Genomic DNA, 19,458 nt, shown 5'->3' with positions numbered 1-19,458 from the left:
TCTGTAAACAATCTTAGCTGTTGGTTGAGCATGCTTGGGATGATGATTATATGGCTTATGACATCATCCAAGACTGTTGCCTGCACATGGTCTATGGCATCTCAGGTAAACACAGTTGATTTTTGGCTTTACTGTGCATGCATGGCCATGTCATTTCCTGGCCCCAATACAACAGCCACCATTTTGGCAGTGCATAATTTCCTGTCCCCAGGCAGACAGTCATCTTGGGAAAAAAACCAAAACATTTCTAGTTCTGATCTAGGTCATAATGAGGAGTTTTCCCACGGTGATGTCATTGAAAAGGGGTGTGTTTGGGGCGTGGCTGACACAACTTCCTGTGATGAGAAAAGGACCAGAAGTGAACACTGATTGGACAAGGCTTAACCTGGATGTGAACACTGGTTGAGCCATCTGTCAAAACAAGTTTGACAGATGTTATGCCCATAAACCTCTAAGGTGCAATGGCTCGTGGCCCAGCAGCAAATGGGGGGGGGGGGGGGGGGAACCTCCCTGTGCTTGAGCCTGTGCCTAGCAATGCCCTTGGCTTATAGCTGAGGATTGTTACAGCAGTGGGTTGGTCCAAAATGGAAGGGGAAATGGGGGGAAGGACTCCAGTTAGTAGCAAACGAGAGCTCAGGATGCTGTGGTCTTGATAATGAGTGTCTGATATAGAGTTGGATGATCAATGATGTAAGGTTTGTTTGTTTGCTTTTTTAATTTAATGTATTTCTTTGAAACTGTTGGACTAAACTCCTTTCTCCATTCTTTCACTCCCCCGCAAAAAAAATAAAATAAAAATAATCTGGCATATTAGTACAGTGAATAGCTATGAAAGATGGGGAGCACTTTCTAGTGATGCGGCAGCATTCAGAGTAATTGGTTCTGCCAAGGAACAATCCCTGTTTGAACTAGGAATATAAACTTGCAGCATAGATTAACTTTTTTTTTTCAGGCTCTCAAACTTGCTCCCTGTTCATGCTATTGCCCATTCCATCCTGTGTTGCTCTGCTGTTGGTCCTTTATTTTTGTAATTACTGCTGCTGGCTGATGTGTGGATAACATCTGCCCCTCGCTTTGCCTTTCATATGGGAACTGATTTCCTCTTTATCCCAGACCTGATGGTACCAGCAGTTTCTGAAGATGACTATTCTGCAGCTTTCTCCCTGTTTAAGTCTCCTTTCATTTCCTCCTCCTTTGACTGGTGCTTGCTACAGGCCCTTTTATTCTCTAGCAGAGAACCTTTAGCTCTTAATCCCGCACATAAAAACCGTAAATCATTAAAAGCAAAATAGCACTTGGTGCGCTCTGCTAATCTCCCTTTCTGAATCTACATTCAGTAAAGCTTCCATTTCCCCCTCTGGCAGGGCTTGGGAAAATCAGGTGGCGTCAAACCTCCATGCTTGCAAAACCTTTCTAATGTTCTCCTGTGTATAATCTTTCTCTCTTCTTAGACTTGTACTAATAAAAAAAAAAGTAATTTCCTTCTCATCCATTAAAAAAAAAAAGTCAATGCAATTTTTTTTGTGTAATAGTGGGGAAGGCATGAGACGCACCTGTTCATAAGAATTCTCAAATTCCTAAAAAAAGAAAAGGATGGGGGTGGAAGGTGCAGAAGATCTCTCTAGCAGATGAGAGAGGAATTGCAGGGGTTTTGCATTTTATTTTCTACCTATTAAATGTTTTGAAGTATGAGTTTGGCTGGGTTGTCTTTCGTGGTTTAATAGTTTAGTTCTTGATTTGTGAGTTTGCATTGGGGGTGTCATCTGGCAAACACCCCCCCCCCCCCGGGAGTGGCTTCTTCTAATCAGGTTGCTTTGGGTTTGAAAATTCTTGACTAATTTCCTTGGATTATCAATGTGGATTAAATCCTATTTCAGTCTGACGCAACTGATGTATTCAAAAAAATGTGTGTGAGTTTGTGAATATTTTGCATTTGGGCTGGCTAGCACTTAAATACATTTACTCAGGTTACTCTGTCCTGCTTCATATCCAGTTCTGGATGTGAGAATTGGCGATTTGCTATTTGCTAACTACCCAGGGTGTAACATGGGCCTCTAAGGCCATGATTTAAAATATTTGATTCCTGTAGATCTTTGTTCTTTTTCAAGTGCTCTGCCCCTGGCTCTTTCTACCTGCTGTTAGTGCTTTACTGAGTTCAAGTTTGTGTGTCCCAAGCCAGTATAATGCGGACGATGGGATTTCCTGTGTGCACTGGAAGTAATTTTCAAAGGCATTGTGTGTAGAAGTAACGCATAACGAAGCAATTTTGTGAAATCTTTTTGAAAATTACCACCACCCTCTGTTGCTGTGTGTGTGAGGTTCATAACCTGTATGCACACACACACGGGAACAGTGCTCTTAACAGGCGAAACACAATTTTTTTTTATGTCTGCCTCAAGATGATAAAGCACCTGTATTGAGGTGGTGTGGTCAGCAGAGTAGGTGGCCATCTTTATTTAGATGGCCTGGCCCAAGGTTGCAGCAGAGAACAGCTGTCCATTCTAGGTAAGTTCTTGATACAGTAATTCTTTACTTTTGTGTGGTTTCCTTAGTGCCCCCTGCCAGCTTCTGTTAACTCTGACATTATTTGTAGAGAGAACATCTAGTGTGCCAACCCCTCCTTTCATTTTCTTCATACTTTTATTTTTTTTTTCCCCCCGAGAGGGCAGATCAGCATATTCCTTTGAATCCGAAATGTCTCATTGAAATTATAGAAAAACCCAGGAGCAAACTTCATATAAAGGTGTAACTGTCTTGGCCTGTGCAGGATTTACGTCTCCACGTTGCCCCTGAGCACATTAAGAGATGCTCATTCTTCCCTGCACATGGTTTTGATCTCTTACAGATTTCTCACCTCTTATAGGTCATTCAGTAGGTAACTTTCGAGATAAGATGTGTAGCTTCCATTTTAATTTTGTAAAACCACCCTTGAAATAATTCCTCTGTAAGCCTTTCCCAGGTCGCTAGGAAGTTTTTCAGCCTGATTGGACATGCAAAAAAATGCCATTTATGTTGAAATTGTAGATGACTGACTTATTGTGCCAGTTAGCTCTTCTTTTCTCCATCCTTCCAGAAGGAAATTCTAGGATTTTCCCCTCAAGGCTCCCTGGGTGGCTTGGCTTTACATCTTGTACTTTCTGCTACAGTGCTTGGCCAACTCTCTCTTTTTCTACAGACTCCAAGTCAAAGTAATTTCAGCTCGGTTTCTCCGGGCCTGATTGATTTCAGGTCTATAACAAGCAAGGGGAATCACATGGAAGGAAGGGCTTTGTTTTTTTCCCCTTTTCCCTGGTGTTTTTGCTATTATAAAATGTTTACTGTATTTTGGTAGAGCAATTTGTAACTAGTAACCCTATTGTTTACATTTTTTTTAACCCATTTGAAACAGAAGTAGCATCTCAATGTGGTTATGTCCAAGAAATAATTAGATATTGGCAGATAAGAGTTGCCAACAGATTTCAGATTTTTCAGGACCGGCTGATCCAGTCCTGGTTTTGCCCCACTGCATGCAGGAACTTGTAGTTCTTGTGTGTCTGATTTCTCTAAGTAAAGCAAGACTATAAAGCCAGGACTGGATCAGCGTATCCTGAAAATCTAGAGCCAGTTGCCAATTCTATGTCCGAGCAGGATTAGTTGGTCTGCACATCTGTGAGGTCATGGGTCCTACTGGATGATGTTAGGGGGGGGGGGGATACTAAGGCTCCATGCTTTCTCGAATTCTGCAACTGTTATTTCAGTTCTTATCTATGCTGGCAGTTTATTCAGGTGGGCCCTGCACTCTGAAAGCTTTTCTCCACCCCCCACCACCAATATCCTTTTTGACTTCATAAGATGATCCTTTGTCCACTGGCCCAATGCCATTTCATAGGACTATTCGGTTCCTCCTCCTTTATGGCCAACTGGGGCAGGTCCAGAGATTTCCAGTTTGTTGCCAGATACTCACTAATTCCTCTAAAATCCCAGCATATGTTCAGAAGTAATGTAAATGGATGGCAAACACGAGAAGTGGATAAATTCATGAAGGGGGGGAGGGAGGAGAAGCAGACCCAGAGACTTGTCTGTGCTGTTGTGGTGCAAGGGGGATATGGGATGACTATAGCTGAGTTTTGTGGGTTTCAGCTGCTGTGACATTCCGCTTCTAACTTAACAAATTACTTTACAACTCTGTCTACTGAGAACCTAAAACTAGTCATGCTTCCCTCAACATTTGCGATCTTAGATATCTTGGCATTTGTTTCTTTCCTGGGAACTGTACTGGAGAGTCTGCATGTTTCCAGCTCTGTTAGTTGCCCAGTGCTGCCAGGCCCTATACAGTCTTATTTAGGATGAGGCAAAGGAATTTGCAGTTTCCAATGACCTGGGCAATCCCTACCCAATTTGAGAAGAAACGCTGGTCTGCTCAGACCTGTCGTCTCTTGAGTAATCTGACTGAGCATGGCCAGAAGGTCCAAGGCAAAACCAAGAGTTCTACTTGCTTGTCAAGTATAATAATCTGTGTCTGAGGTTACAGTTTCTGTTATAAAATAGAATTTAAACGAAATGCATTTTTTTATAGTGTTTAATTCTTGCTGGAGGGCCTAGTCCCTGCCTATGATCTCTGTTTGGAGACAAAGCATATCACGGTAGCAAAAAGCCATGAAAAGTGGCAAAATTCAAGACAGATGGCAATTGGACCGTAAAACGAACACTAGCTCCTGAAGCCTTCGTGATCCCCTTAGCAGTGGAGGCATGCTCCAAACAGTTCCTGTGGCCACCGGAAGTGGATTGAAGCCTTCGGCCCCCCCCCCCCCCCCCCCCCCCTTACCGCTGCCAGTGCCCTGAGCCAGAAACGCCACCTTACTGAAGCAAAATTGCCAGAGGCCTCGTTCTTTGCTACTGACTACCAGTTAACTTGAGTGGAGGGACCACATCCTCCTGCTGCTACTGACCACTCTCCGTCTGTGCCAGTGTTGTGGGCACTTTCAAAACATGCTCTGCTTGTGGTACTGGCATAGACAAGGCAAAGCAATTGGATATGCTCCCACCTTTCACTTAACTGGGGGATGGTGGTGAAAGGAGCAGATACTGGGATAGAGAAGAAGGGAAAAGGCAGGGAGTAGATGAAGGGCACCTAAAGGTTTTCTAAACTTGTTTGTGGTGTTTTTTGGGATAAACTGGGAGTCAAGCCAGAGCAGGAGTCCTTAAACAATTTTGTTAAAAGTGGATGGCTGGCTGTAATTATAGATGGAGTTATATATGTTTAATTTGCATATACTTCTCTATATTCATATGTTCGGTAACTAAAAGCACAAATAGTGCAGCCAGGAAATGTGGAAATCTTCTTCATTTTGATGAAAGACTAGAAAAGGAGCCTATAAAACAGGGTCCCTAATCTCAGGCCACCCAATGGCAGAGCGGCTGGCTCAGCAGAGAGCTTGTGTGAATCCTCATTGGTTGGTTGATCTCTCACCTTCTGGGGACGAGAGGGAACTGGAAAGCACCCAATGGAGCCGCTGCTCCGGTAGCTCATCCTCTCTGGACAGCCTCGTTTGCAGTTCAGATAACGAATTTGCTGAAGGATTATACACAGAGGCAGCGACAATCTGTCATGGAGCCAAGAGAAGTGTACCAAGAGGTCGATTAAAACCAGAGAGTAATCATTAGGTCTTAAATTGTTTCTATAAACATGAATTATGGTGACAAGGCTGAACTGCATTTGGCTGCTGTGACTTTATTAAGTCGGTAAATATAAGACTGTTACATTTAAGCAAGCTTTTAATCCTTTTTATTTTTTGGGCACATACGTTTCAGCATATTCCACCTGCCCAAAAGGGTTTCAAATTCTTATCTTAATCCGGTTTTCCATCCCTTTGTTGGCACTTGAGGATTGTAGACATCTGTTCTTGATGCGATGAGAGGAGAAAAAAGTCCCAGAGAAGCAACTGTACCCCTTCCACAGGGTCCCCCCACAGACACACAGCTGCAGTTTCTCCTTGGAAATGCTGGTGAACAACATGCACCAACCTGCACTCTCAGCATAGAAGGATGTGTGTGCATGTGGAGATATCTCTTTTTTTATTTGCATTTGTATTTTTTAAGCTTGTAAGCTGGAGAAGGGCTTTAAAAGTAGAAAGTGGTCATCCTGCAGTCCCTGCCAATGCACCTTGGCTCAGCAGTGGCATAGGATATATCCCATCTATTCTGCAAAATTTATATGCAATCTAGGGCATTGAGATCAAATCAGCAAGGCCTCTTAGAAGACCCCTCAGTGCGCCACGCTCATCCTGCTGATGGGGCCTTCTCATTAGCTGCTTAGATTGCATGGCTCACTCTTCCAGCCTTGATTCGGACAGCTTCAGACTCACAGGTATTTAAAAAAAATGGCTCTGTTTAGAAATGCATTCTGCTTAGCAGAGTAGACCATGCAGTCTTACTTTGAAATACTCTCTAGGTGATGTAATATTTTGTCAAGTGTTTTTACACTTGTCTGTTTTTGGTTTGGTTTTTTTTGGTACAAATTTTTGTGTTTTTGTTCCCCACCCTGAACCTTGGGAAGATTGTGGGTTATAAATAAATTTAAAATAATCACCCTCCCCAGAAAATGATTTGGTATATGGCATGAGGAGGCCCACTTTCTAGAGTGCCTGGATGGGTTATGATTGCTTTCTGCCCTCTGTGCATTTCTACAGACCACACTTTATTATTTTTCAATATTTTATTTTAAACTTATGGTTTTTTTTGTTTGCTTTCTTCATCCTTTAAAAAAAACAAAACATCAGGTGCCAAGATATTTGGCATCCAATACTTGCTGGTTGATACTCCAAAAGTTTTACCTGAGTAAATCTGATCAAAATTCTGCCACCCCCCCACCCCCCTTTTCCTTTCTCTAAATTTGTGCAGATAAAATAATTACCTGCAATTTTGGTGGGGTTGGGGTGTTCTGGGGTGGGCTTTTAAAGAGTTTTAGCTGCATAGCATTACCCAACTAAACTTGTGCAGATAACCTCTATGCACATTCCCATCCTACATCTGCCAAAACAAATTTATGTGCAGGTAAACTAACCTGGTTATCTTTATCCAGACATTCAGCGGCACTTAACTGTAAACTAATATCCCGCTAAATCTACCTACACAGCTGTAACGGGTTATTTTACTGCTCAGCAGCCTTTTGAACCTTTTCCCCTCAGAACATTGGGAGAGCACTGGGGTGGGAGTGACAGACCAAGATTTGGGGGAGAGCGGTTGGCCAAGATTAATTGCGTTCTTGATGTGCTGTTCATGCCATTTTAAAGTGAATTTAGCTCTGCCTCTCAATGTCCTGTTTATCAGTAGGAGCAGAACCTATGTCCTACATGAACACTTCTTTCGTTGCTGTGTGGGTTTTGCATCACTTACACAGGTTAACACACAAGTCGCGTGCCGTGCCAGGCTCGGACTGGAAGCGGAAAGTGACGTGATTGGCGGTTTTGTGCTTTGTTGGCCACGAAGGCCTGCTTTATACATAGTAATCTCTGCACTGTGGGACTGAAATGGGCAGCTCTGAACACATTTTTGAACTTGCATCCTGGAAAAAGTGAGGCTAATTTTTTCTTTGTAAGATTTTTTTTTTTTTACAGTTTAAATTATAGGCATACAATAGATCTGGTCAAGTGCTTCACTCAGGAAAGCCTGCCGAATCAACAGATCTTTCGGCTCTCGTTTTGTCTTGTAAGAGATTTTTCCTAGCCATGGAAGCTGCCATCCTTGGCTGGGACTGCCTCCAGTACACGTGCATCCTTTTTCTCCAGGGGCTGTGAACGCAGCATCTCCAGGTCAGCTGGTCTAAAGCGTGAAGGCCAAATCTTGGAATTGAACCAGGGTCTTCCATAAGGGCATGCATAGCAGTTGCCACCGAGCTACTGGTCTTGTCCATGGTCACTTAGATTAATATTAAGTCTGTGACCGTTTTAGGCATTTTTTATTGCATAGAGGATCAAAGAATGGCAAATGAAGAAAACAGGTTAAACTCCATGCCAGGTACAGAAATGGCAGCACCCAAGCTGTTTTTCCCCCTCCCCATATGTTCAAACAGAGATGGGATAGACTGACTGCGGCTGTCTGGTTGCTCCAATTTCATTTTTTAATATGTTCAAATCTGAAGTCACAATTTCATGCACCTAAATTTAGAGGTGGTTTTATTGCTGCTCCAGATTCCAAAATGTTTTATTTTTGGACCCACCCCCACTCCTCACTGAGGTTAATGGGAGATACTGAGTAATGACCTTCACTAATGAAGTCCACTCTCTCCATAGCAGTTGGAAAATGTCCTTGTTTAGTTGTATTACTAACACAGAGACAGAGGGTGGAAGCCTTCCTTTGTCGCACTTGGAGATCTTTTTGTCTCTCCTGCTTGTGGCATTCATTCCTTTCTCCAGCCGAGAGAGGGGGAAAGGCTTTATCTTTTGGTCTCCCGGATGGGAGCTGAAGATGCTGCAAGCAGACGTGACTCTGGAATGATGGCAGGTCCTAGGAGCAGGTAATTGAATTCGAGGATGGTGATCAAGTCTTCTGATAGGACATCCCCCACACCCACACACACAAGATCACACGTTTTCTTTGCTTAGTGTAATAGTCAGTGTAAAATGACGGTCTTTGTTGGAACCAAAATGTTTTCACGTAGCAGGAGCGGATCTGCAAAGCTGTTCAGGGAGAAAGTAATTGTACGTCGCAAAACAAAAATCACGATCATGTGGTTCCCTTCATCTTCTGTTGCTGTTAGTGCACTGCTCTGGAGCAAGAGCAGAAGGGTACGTGATGTAATCCGCAGTTCAGGGTTGTGATTTTTTCTTTTTTTTAATCTCCCACTGATTTGCACACTTGGGTAAATCGCTTTTGCTGTGTGTGCTGCTGTTGTAACCCTGACTGTATCTTTCAATCTCTCTGACCTTGTATAAAGCTGATTTATGTCTCCATGCTTTGCTCTGCTGAACCGTAATTGAGTAATGCTAATAAAACCACTTCGTTTCCTATTGGAAAGTTGTTGTGGGTTGGTTTTTTTTTTTTTTCTTGCACATCAGGTACCAGGAATTTGCAGTGAGGCTCCCCTGGTGGCTGCTGCATGAATATTTTTGAAGGGATAGCCTTAGTCTTTGAGAGGTTCTCCATTTGAATTGCTGGATATTTCTGTAAATATTAGGAAACCTATTTTGTCTTTGTGGTATCTGCATTCACTTAGTGATTCTACTGATGCCTTATGAAGCACTAAACTCTGTTTCCACATAAAACACTTTGTATATCAGGAGCTGGTGAAGTCGCTGGTTTAGAATAGAACGTGGTCAGACTGTGATTGACCTTTGTCGCCTCTGCAGCAAGCAGAGGTCAAATGACATGGGGGACAATTTTGAGACTGCCCAGGAGGCAAAGTCCTACAAGAGGATTTCAGAGGAACACCCTGTAGAGTTTTCCCTTCAAATATTCAGGGCTGGCAAACATTGTGGGTATGAAGCTACCCACAGACTTTGCATATACACATTCTACTGCAGGTACAAAGCATATGCAGGGATTTAAAAAAATAAAAATAAAAATCCCCAGGTGTTTTCCAACCCTTTTCACCACAGCTAAAAGTGTGTGCTACTGAGGGAAAAAATAATATAGAAATGCAAATTAGTTTCTCATTACTTCAGAACACACACATCTGAGAGAAACAATACAATATAAATACACAAAACAATACAATCAGTATCAAATATTTATTCCAATAACTCATTAATGGTGCTCCACAAAATATAATCAATATTATATGCATTCATGACACATAACATCAAACTATTACAAATATATTGCAAGCTATATAAATATTGTTTAACCCACAATATTGTAACCATTCATAAAACCTCAACCCTTCCCTTCATATTGTGCCAATACCCTCATGCATAAAAGACCACCCTTACTTCAATAACCAACCATTCATATACCTTCATACATCCCTGTAAAATATCCATTCATACCAATGATAAAAAAAAATCACATCACACACACCTAACTGCTAAACTCAGTGTCCACACTATTAAAAAAAAAAAAAAAAAAAACATACCACAATCACACTTATATATCACACCCACAAAAATATATCACACTTTTATCCATAAGTCAACTTAATAGCAAGTAATAGACTTTTCCTCCAAGAACTTATCCAATCCTTTTTTAAACACAGCTATACTGACTGAACTAACCACATCCTCCGGCAACAAATTCCAGAGTTTAATTGTGCGTTGAGTAAAAAAGAACTTTCTCCGATTAGTTTTAAATGTGCCCCATGCTAACTTCATGGAGTGCCCCCTGTCTTTCTATTATCTGAAAGACTAAATAACCGATTCACATCTACCCGTTCTAGACCTCTCATGATTTTAAACACCTCTATCATATTCCCCTCAGCCGTCTCTTCTCCAAGCTGAAAAGTCTTTAGTCTTTCCTCATAAGGGAGCTGTTCCATTCCCCTTATCATTTTGGTAGCCCTTCTCTGTACCTTCTCCATCGCAATTATATATTTTTTGAGATGTGGCGACCAGAATTGTACACAGTATTCAAGGTGGGGTCTCACCATGGAGCAATACAGAGGCATTATGACATTTTCTGTTTTATTCACCATTTCCTTCCTAATAATTCCCAACATTCTGTTTGCTTTTTTGACTGCCGCAGCACACTGCACCGACGATTTCAATGTGTTATCCACTATGACGCCTAGATCTTTCTTGGGTGGTAGCACCTAATATGGAACCCAACATTGTGTAATTATAGCATGGGTTATTTTTCCCTATATGCATCACCTTGCACTTATCCACATTAAATTTCATCTGCCATTTGGATGCCCAATTTTCCAGTCTCCCAAGGTCTTCCTGCAATTTATCACAATCTGCTTGTGATTTAACTACTCTGAACAATTTTGTATCATCTACAAATTTGATTACCTCACTCTTCGTATTTCTTTCTAGATCATTTATAAATAATATCGAAAAGTAAGGGTCCCAATACAGATCCCTGGGGCACTCCACTGCCCACTCCCTTCCACTGAGAAAATTGCCCATTTAATCCTACTCTCTTATTCCTGTCTTTTAGCCAGTTTGTAATCCATGAAAGGACATCACCACCTATCCCATGACTTTTTACTTTTCCTAGAAGCCTCTCATGAGGAACTTTGTCAAACGCCTTCTGAAAATCCAAGTATACTACATCTACCGGTTCACCTTTATCCACATGTTTATTAACTCCTTCAAAAAAATGAAGCAGATTTGTGAGGCAAGACTTGCCTTGGGTAAAGCCATGCTGACTTTGTTCCATTAAGCCATGTCTTTCTATATGTTCTGTGATTTTGTTGCTCAGAACACTTTTCCCACTATTTTTCCTGGCACTGAAGTCAGGCTAACCGGTCTGTAGTTTCCCGGATCGCCCCTGGAGCCCTTTTTAAATATTGGGGTTATATTAGCTATCCTCCAGTCTTCAGGTACAATGGATGATTTTAATGATAGGTTACAAATTTTTACTAATAGGTCTGAAATTTCATTTTTTAGTTCCTTCAGAACCCTGGGGTGTATACCATCCGGTCCAGGTGATTTACTACTCTTCAGTTTATCAATCAGGCCTACCACATCTATGTTCACCATGATTTGGTTCAGACCATCTGATTCATTACCCATGAAAACCTTCTCCGGAACGGGTATCTCCCCAACATACTCTTTAGTAAACACCGAAGCAAAGAAATCATTGTTCTAGTATCGGAACCCATACAAGAGAAGGTGATACTGGACCTGGTGCTTACAAACGGGGACAGTATCTCTGATTGTAGTTGATGATCATCGGGGATCCACTGATCACTGGTTAATGTGGTTCAGTATTTAAGCACAAGAGATGAAGGTTCACTGAAAGGAAAGTGTCCTAGGCTTCAGGAAAACAAATTGGGTTAAAATAGGGGAGTACCTCAAAGAGGAGTTAGCTGGTTGGGAAAATCTAGGAGAAGTGGAAGAGCAATGGGCAAAACTAAAAGATCATAAGGTAACTAACATTTTTGTTATGAACGTAAATAAAGGAAAGAGGAAAAAGTAGCTTCAAAGCTAAGGGGGAAAAGATTACAAAGTGGAAGACAGGCAACAGTATCTGGAAAAGCTTAGAGAAGCTGGAAAAGTAGTCAGAAATGCAAAAATTCAAATAAGAAAAAATAGCAAACAGTGGGGATGACTTTATTTTAAAAGAGATGTTAGTGATAGAAGGAAGCACAAAAATGGCACTGTAAGAGGTGAAAGGGAGGAATATGTAGAGGCTGATAATGAAAAAACAAAATTACTTAACATATTTCTGTTTGGTGTTCAAAGTGGAAGGATTCAGAGCAGGACTACATAAAACGAACACAAATAAGATTAGAAATGAGGTAAAAAATCAATCAATTTTCAGAACAGTTTGTTAGTGAGGCATGAAGTAAACCTAAAGTAGATAAGGTGATGGGGACAGATGGGATACATTCAAGGGTATTGAGGGAACTTAGAGAAGTCCTGACAATTCTGCTGGCTAACCTGTTCATTGCATCTTTAGAGTCTGGAGTACTGGAGAGGGGCAGATATGGTTCTAATTTACAAGAGTGGAAGTAAGGAGGAGGCTGGGAATTATAGACCAGTTAGTCTGACCTCTGTGGTGAGCAAATTAATGGAATCTTTGCTAAAACAGAGGATAGTACAGTTTCTGGAAAGACAGCGTGGTTTTGCCAGAGTTCCATCTTGTTAGACGAATCTGATCAATTACTTTGATTAGGTGACCAGAGAGTTGGATCAAGGGAGAGCACTAGACATTGTGTACTTGGATTTCAGGAAGGCCTTTGACATGGTTCCGCATAGACTTCGTGCCCTCGGTATGGAATTAGTGACTGGGATAGAAACTAGCTAAGTGGGAGGTGACAAAGGGTCGTGGTAAATGGGAGTTTATTTGAGGAGGGTGTTACTAGTGGTGTGCCACAGTGATCAGGGGGGAAGCAGTTGCTCAATTCCCACATGGCGACTCATCTGGCTTTCCCCAGTTCCCTAGCCCCCTACCTCACCTTCCCTACTCTTCCCCTCTCCTTCCCACCCTCTAAAGCCTTTCTTCTATCTTTCAATTTTTTAATTTTATTGCTTACTGCTCCAGTGGAGCAGTAGCAACTTGTGCGCGCCATCCGTCCCTTCCCTGGACTGCCCCTTTAACTGGGCCTGGCACTTTGGCGTGTAACAGGAGTTACACGCTTGGCCAGGCCCCTTTGAAGATGCACATGTGCGTAACCCCTGTTTTTTGTGCACGCGGGAGATTTTAAAATTTGGCCGATAGTATGTTGATAAATTCAAGACCGGGCAGGGAATAACACCCAATGTGATAATTTTGTGTTCTGTGAGTGCACATAGTCTGTGACCTAGTGAAACCCACATACAGGGGAGCTCTTGGATTGTGGGCTAGGTTTTCCACTAAAGTCTTTACAAGCTAAACTCATCATCCTGCCCCTACATATCTGACCTTTGTACCCTGGAAAGGTTCTAATCACCCAATGGGGCTGCCAGTTTGGCCTTTCTTGGTCTATTTCTTGTATATAGTAGATCCATACCTGCATTTGGGGTTTTAATGGAGCATTTAGTGTATCCATCAGCACGAAATCTACTTTCTTCTTCAATTGCTGCTACTACTGTCTAAATCTAAGTGGTTTAGTTATCTTCTAATTATGAAGTGTTAATCACTATCTACCAATAACCTTCAAACTCAATTACGCTGTTAAGTTTGTGCTTGGCCATTTTTCTGCCAATGCTAAAAGCAGAGGCAGAAAAGTGCATTCTAATCAAGGTAAGAGGGATTTTGAGGCTGAATAAATTATTTGTAATTGCAGTAGTTTATATTCTGACTGCTGGCAACTTGCTGCAAAAGCAGACAGGTAGTTTGCTTTTGTATGCATTTTGGAATGTTGGATCTTTGGCACACGTGGGATGGAAGTCTTTGTTTGAAATGTGGCTTGTACAATAAGTAAATTTACTTTCCATTTCAAAGGTGGCTGCACATCATGGTCACACACTGAAAACTTCTATAGTGGTTTAAATTAAGCTTGGTGGGCTATAGAGTTCTGAGATCAAGTAATAGTACTGTAAATTTATTATGACCCGGTCTATAGTCACAACAAAGAACCCATGGTAAAACCAGTTCAACATACATATATTTCTAATGCCTTTTTACCAAATGAATTGAATGTGATTAGCCTCCATCAGTTGATGCCTTTTTGTTTTAGCCAGAAATGAAAGGAGTTGGAACATGTTTGTCCGGTTAATAATTAGAGGCTGCTGATGTTGATGCTCTGTTGCTTTTCCAGATATAGCTGGAAGTAACTCTAATCTTATACAGGTAGGAATGGACACATAGGGACTCTGTCCAGTTTTCTTGTAACAATTAGCAAGTCTTTCATCGTTTGAAAATATGTCGAAATCTTCTGCTCAGTGTGCAGCAGCAGCCAAGAAAGCAAATAGAATGCTAAGGATTATTAGGAAGAGAATGGAGAATAAAACAGAGATCATAATGCCTCTGTATTGCTCCATGGTGCGACCTCTTCTTGAGTACTGTGTTCAGTCCTGGTTGCCACATCTCAAGAAAAATATAGCAGAATTAGAAAAGGTACAGAGAAGGGCGACCCAAGATGATAAAGGAGATGGAACAATTCCCCTATGAAGAAAGGCTAAAGAGATTAGGACTCTTCAGCTTGGAGAAGAGACGGCTGAGGAGAGATGACAGAAGTCTATAAAATGAGTGGAATGAAACGAGTAAACGTTAATCAGTTGTTTACTCTTTCGAAAAGAACAAAGACCAGGGGACACACAATGCAGTTATTGGGTAATACATTTAAAACTAATAAGAGAAAATATATTTTTACTCAACGCATAATTAAGCTCTGGAATTCGTTGCCAGAGGATGTGGTGAAAGCTATTAGAATAGCTGCGTTTAAAAAAGATTTGGACAAGTTCCTGGAGGAAAAGTCCAACCTCCGGTAAACGGCCACATTCCACCAGGCGTCGCGTGCCGTGCATCACGCGCCAAAGGGGCACTCCCCTTTGTCGCGTGCCGTGCATCACGCGCCAAAGGGGCACTCCCCTTTGTGCACCCCTTCGTGCAATCCTTTGTGCTACGCTTATTTTAATTCCCTTAAGTTTTCCTTTGTTAATTAACCTTTTTCATAGTGTTTAGTAATCATTTGTTTATTAAATATGTTCAATGTATTTGACTTAGGAAACCTATTTTCCTGCATACTCTGTTTTTAATGTAAACCGGTATGATTTGTATCTGATACAAGAATGTCTGTATATAAAAATGCAAAATAAATAAATAGCTTTAGCTATACTGTGGCATTCTTAGCTTGTGTGTATCTATAACCAATGTAATCTCATAATGTGTAAGCATTGTAGTGTGTCCTTTGTTTTTGTTTCAACAATCTGTTCAGTTAGGCTCTTGAGCCAGGTCCATAAAACAGTGGAAGCCCCAAGAAGCAGTTCTGACCCAGTACTACAGCCCATTGGAGTACATGGCTTACAATACTGCGCTCTGTATTCTGAAGTCGAAATATGTGACAGGAACGCTGCTTGACAGTAGCCTTGATCTTCTGCTATCAGGAGCATGTGGCCTGGATGGGCTTGAAGCGGTTTTATATTTTCAATTATTTGGGGCTTTCATCTTTTTTTTTTCTTTTTTTTTTTTTTTTTAAATAGATGATGGCCCTTACTCAAAGGGGAGCAAAGACTCTGGAGGAAATGACACAACCATGGTTTCCAGAAGACAAAGCATTCCAGGTAGGTGAAGCTGGGGATGGCTCATCTTTCATCTTGCTGTCCAATGTTTGTTAGCACTGTTATGGCTGCTAGAATACTTAGGAATGCAGGTTCAGTGCGTACCTTGTTGGCAACAGTGGGACACGGTGAGTGAACTGGGCCTTTTTAGCGTGTGGCTTTTAATATATTTTTTATTAAATGCAAGATGAGCAATTCAGCAGTGCATGTACATCAGTCACGTGTATTCCCATAGGACTCTAGTAGGCTCTTGGCCACACAACAAACAGTTTTGCCTGATCTTTATAAAATGAGAGAGTCATAAAAATACATAAGTGTCAAGAAGCTACATAAATGTTTGTTTGGTTTTCTTTTTCTCCTCTTAGATACGCACAGCACCTTGTTTCTTTCCTAGACTGTGAGTTAGTTTTACAGCTGTTAAGGTTGATTATTATGACTTTAAGTGGCGATTAGTGTACAAAAAACACTTTTCTCTCATTTTTCAAGAAATTGATTTTTTTTCATCCCCTGCTTCTATGTTCAAGGCTTGGATTTTGTCTGCAGTGAAGACCTACTTTATTTACAGCTGAACTTTGGGCAAAATGCACTTGATAAGGGAACACTTAAGGTGTGAACAGGTTTTACCTCATTTCACACATCTATCTCTTGTTTTGCTGCTTTGTCTGAACCTCACTGCAGTTAAACTCTTAATATATAACTGGAATTCACCTAAGTTGTGTTTTCAGCTTTAGCCAATGAGCCTTAACTGGGGATCCTCTGGCTTTCTCACCTGTCCAAGTTGGTCTAGAAGAGCTCATCTGAGCTGGAATAACCCAGACTGCTCTACAGTGTGAATCAGACCATCAGCTTTGGATATGTGCATTCTTGATGCATGGTACCTGAACCTATGTCATGCTCAATGGTGGAAATGCCCCCCACACAAAGGATTTAAGGAAAAGGAGTTGTCAATTGAACTAGTGTTGAAGTCACCATAATGCTGTATTTCCTAGCGTGTAGCCAGATGGACTCAGGACCAGTGGGTATTGTGCTCTTCTGCTAGCAGATGGGAGACAGAGTCAGATTTCAGAGCTGACGTCACTCTAGATATACCCCTGCAGTAACCTCAGCTCTTCAGTATCTCTCCGTCTCCTAGCAGATGCGGACACTATCCCACACACTAGAATAGTGTTAAGAATTACAGCAAAGAAGAAACAAAATTTAACTTAAAGAAGATCGAGCCCCGCTCTCCTGCGATGATACTTAAGGGTTCTTCCCCCAGTCGAGAATTCCTGAGGTGATCTCAGATATCCCTCAGTGGTGTGCCTTGGTCCGGTAGCTGGTTCCCGGTGTGGACTTAGCCCCCAGTGTGGCTGAAAGGTAGTGGGTGCAGAAATGAGGGTGGCAGTGAAGGCAATTCCCTCTCCACCCCCCCCCCCCCCCCCCCTGCAGCTGGAGACCGTATGGCACACAATCTGTAAGCGCCAAGACCAGGTAAAAAAAAGAAAAAAACCCAAACTTTAAATTCAGGTCTCCGGTCTCCAGAGCTTGGATTGCTGTACTGAATTCTTCTTCGGCGAGGTTAAAAGGGAGCACCGATCGGGTTGAGCAGCCTTGGTTGGACTAGACCCCGATCCGGTGCAAGGGTCCACACACGTGGAGACCCGGGGGGGGGGTTGTGCCATTTTACGCACGGGGGTCGTTGGCACCATCTTCTCTTCTCGACTGGCGGTATGCGAGGGGCAGGCCGGGCGGCTGATGCGCCTAACTTGCGCACGTCCAATACAGATGCGCGCATACAACTGAGTGCACCCGTGCGCATAACTACACGCACAGCTGCGTTTGCAACTACCCGCGTGCAAACACAGAGAGACAATGGCACTGGCACCCAAGAAGGCCAGATGGCACTCTTTGCACAGCCTGCCACATAAGAGCTGTGCAGCCTGAATTGGAGTCCTTTGTGCCAGCATTGCGAAGAAGCCCAGGGGGAACCAAAGCCTGGTCCCTTACTGTCTGGAGATGGTTCCAGAACTACTGACGATAGCTCCCTGGATCTATGCATCTCCAAGATGGCTTCCCCACAGACTCCCCGGGGACTTTCTCCTGGTTGAAATTTTTCCAAGGGCTGCAAGCCTTCGTTCAGGTGCAATCAGCCCCGGCTGCGTCCAGGCTCAAGCCCTGCTGGAAGCACAAGATCCTCCCAGCCCAGCTTGGATGCCTCGAGACATGCCTCGCCTAACCAAGAACTTCCCTGACAGGGACTCGGACACCTCAGATGATGAGATTGACTCCCTGGAAGAAGAAGAGATCCCACCAGGAATGGAACCATGCTTTGCTTCTTCCACAAGGGCGAATTACCAGCCCTTGTTTCCCAGACTATGAAGATGCTGGGTAGTCCAGGCACAGACCCTATGGCGGAACCAAAGAGGAATCCCATCTTGGTGTCCCTTCATAAGGCCTCATGCTACTTCCCATTGATGGAAGCCATCCAGGAACTGATTGACCTGGAGTGGGATGCTCCGGAGGCCAGCTTCAAAGGGGGTCAGGCCTTGGAAGCACTATACCCTCTAGAACCAGTGACCAAAGAACTCCTGCGTTTCCTGAAAGTGGACGCTAGGGTCTGTGCCATCTCAAAGCGAACAACTATTCCCATTGAGGGAGGGGCTGCATTGAAGGATACTCAGGACAGATGATTGGAATCCATCCTTAAGCATGCCTTTGCAACAGCAATGACACTGCAGATTGCTTCCTGCTGCGCACTGGTGGCACGTTTCTGCTTGCTCCTCTCTTGAGGCAAATAACTCCGGAACGTATACCAGTGACACGATGGAACCTGCAGGAGCCTTCCTGACAGACGCAAGCTCAGACCTGGTGTGCACTTCAGCCAGGGGTAGTGGCAGCCAGAAGATAACTATGGCTACAGAATTGGTCTGCGGACGCGACATCTAAAGAGAATCTCACAAGAATGCCCTTTAAAGGATCTCTCTTGTTCGGAAGCAAATTGGAGAAGTTAGTCAGCAAATGGGGTGAATCCCCAGTTCCTCGGCTACCGGAAGATAGGAGTAAAATATGTGTCCCTCCTCCAGAAGAATCAAGGGCAGAGGATCGCAGCGCTTTAGACCCTACAGGAACTTGCAGTTCCAGGCACCTCGTCCCTCTGGAAGGTCCCAGCCCTTTTGGAACAGACAGACCAAGAGGGGAGCAGGCTCCAGCCATGCTCCACAATGAGAATGGGCCGACCCATCCACAGGAAGAGGAGATATGGGGTTGACTTGCCCTCTTCTACCAAAGATGGGTCGAGATAACGTCTGACAAATGGGTACTAAACATCATTCGAGACTGTTACTCTCTGGAGTTCTCCAGCATCCCTCGAGACAAATTTGAGGTCACCCTGCCACTCCCACTCTAAGAGACTGGCAGTAAAAACCACTCTAACAAGACTACTCAGTCTGAAGGCAATAACTCTGGTTCCCACGCCCCAACAAAATACGGGGTGCTATTCCATCTATTTTATCGTTCCCAAGAAGGAAGGATCATTCCGGCCCATTTTGGATCTCAAGAACGTCAACCATCATCTGCAGGTACTACACTTCTGCATGGAAACTCTTTGCTCTGTAATAATGGCAGTGCAACCGGGAGAGTTCCTAACCTCTCTGGACCTTTCTGAAGCCTGCCTTCACATCCCAGTCCATCAGGA

At 43.0% G+C, this 19,458-nt stretch overlaps 1 protein-coding gene across 1 annotated transcript in view; it reads left to right on the top strand.

The window, feature by feature from the left end:
• GRIP2 (glutamate receptor interacting protein 2) overlaps positions 1 to 19,458 on the top strand; it is a 288,825-nt gene that overhangs the window by 156,473 nt on the left and 112,894 nt on the right. The window contains 1 exon segment of the mRNA XM_029601383.1: positions 15,708 to 15,788. Coding sequence (XP_029457243.1) covers positions 15,708 to 15,788 — 81 coding nt within the window.

The sequence above is a fragment of the Rhinatrema bivittatum genome, chromosome 4, assembly GCF_901001135.1.
Source record: "Rhinatrema bivittatum chromosome 4, aRhiBiv1.1, whole genome shotgun sequence".
NCBI lineage: Eukaryota > Metazoa > Chordata > Amphibia > Gymnophiona > Rhinatrematidae > Rhinatrema > Rhinatrema bivittatum.
The sequence above is the reverse complement of the archived record's forward strand: the minus strand, read 5'-3'. Positions and strand labels throughout refer to the sequence as shown.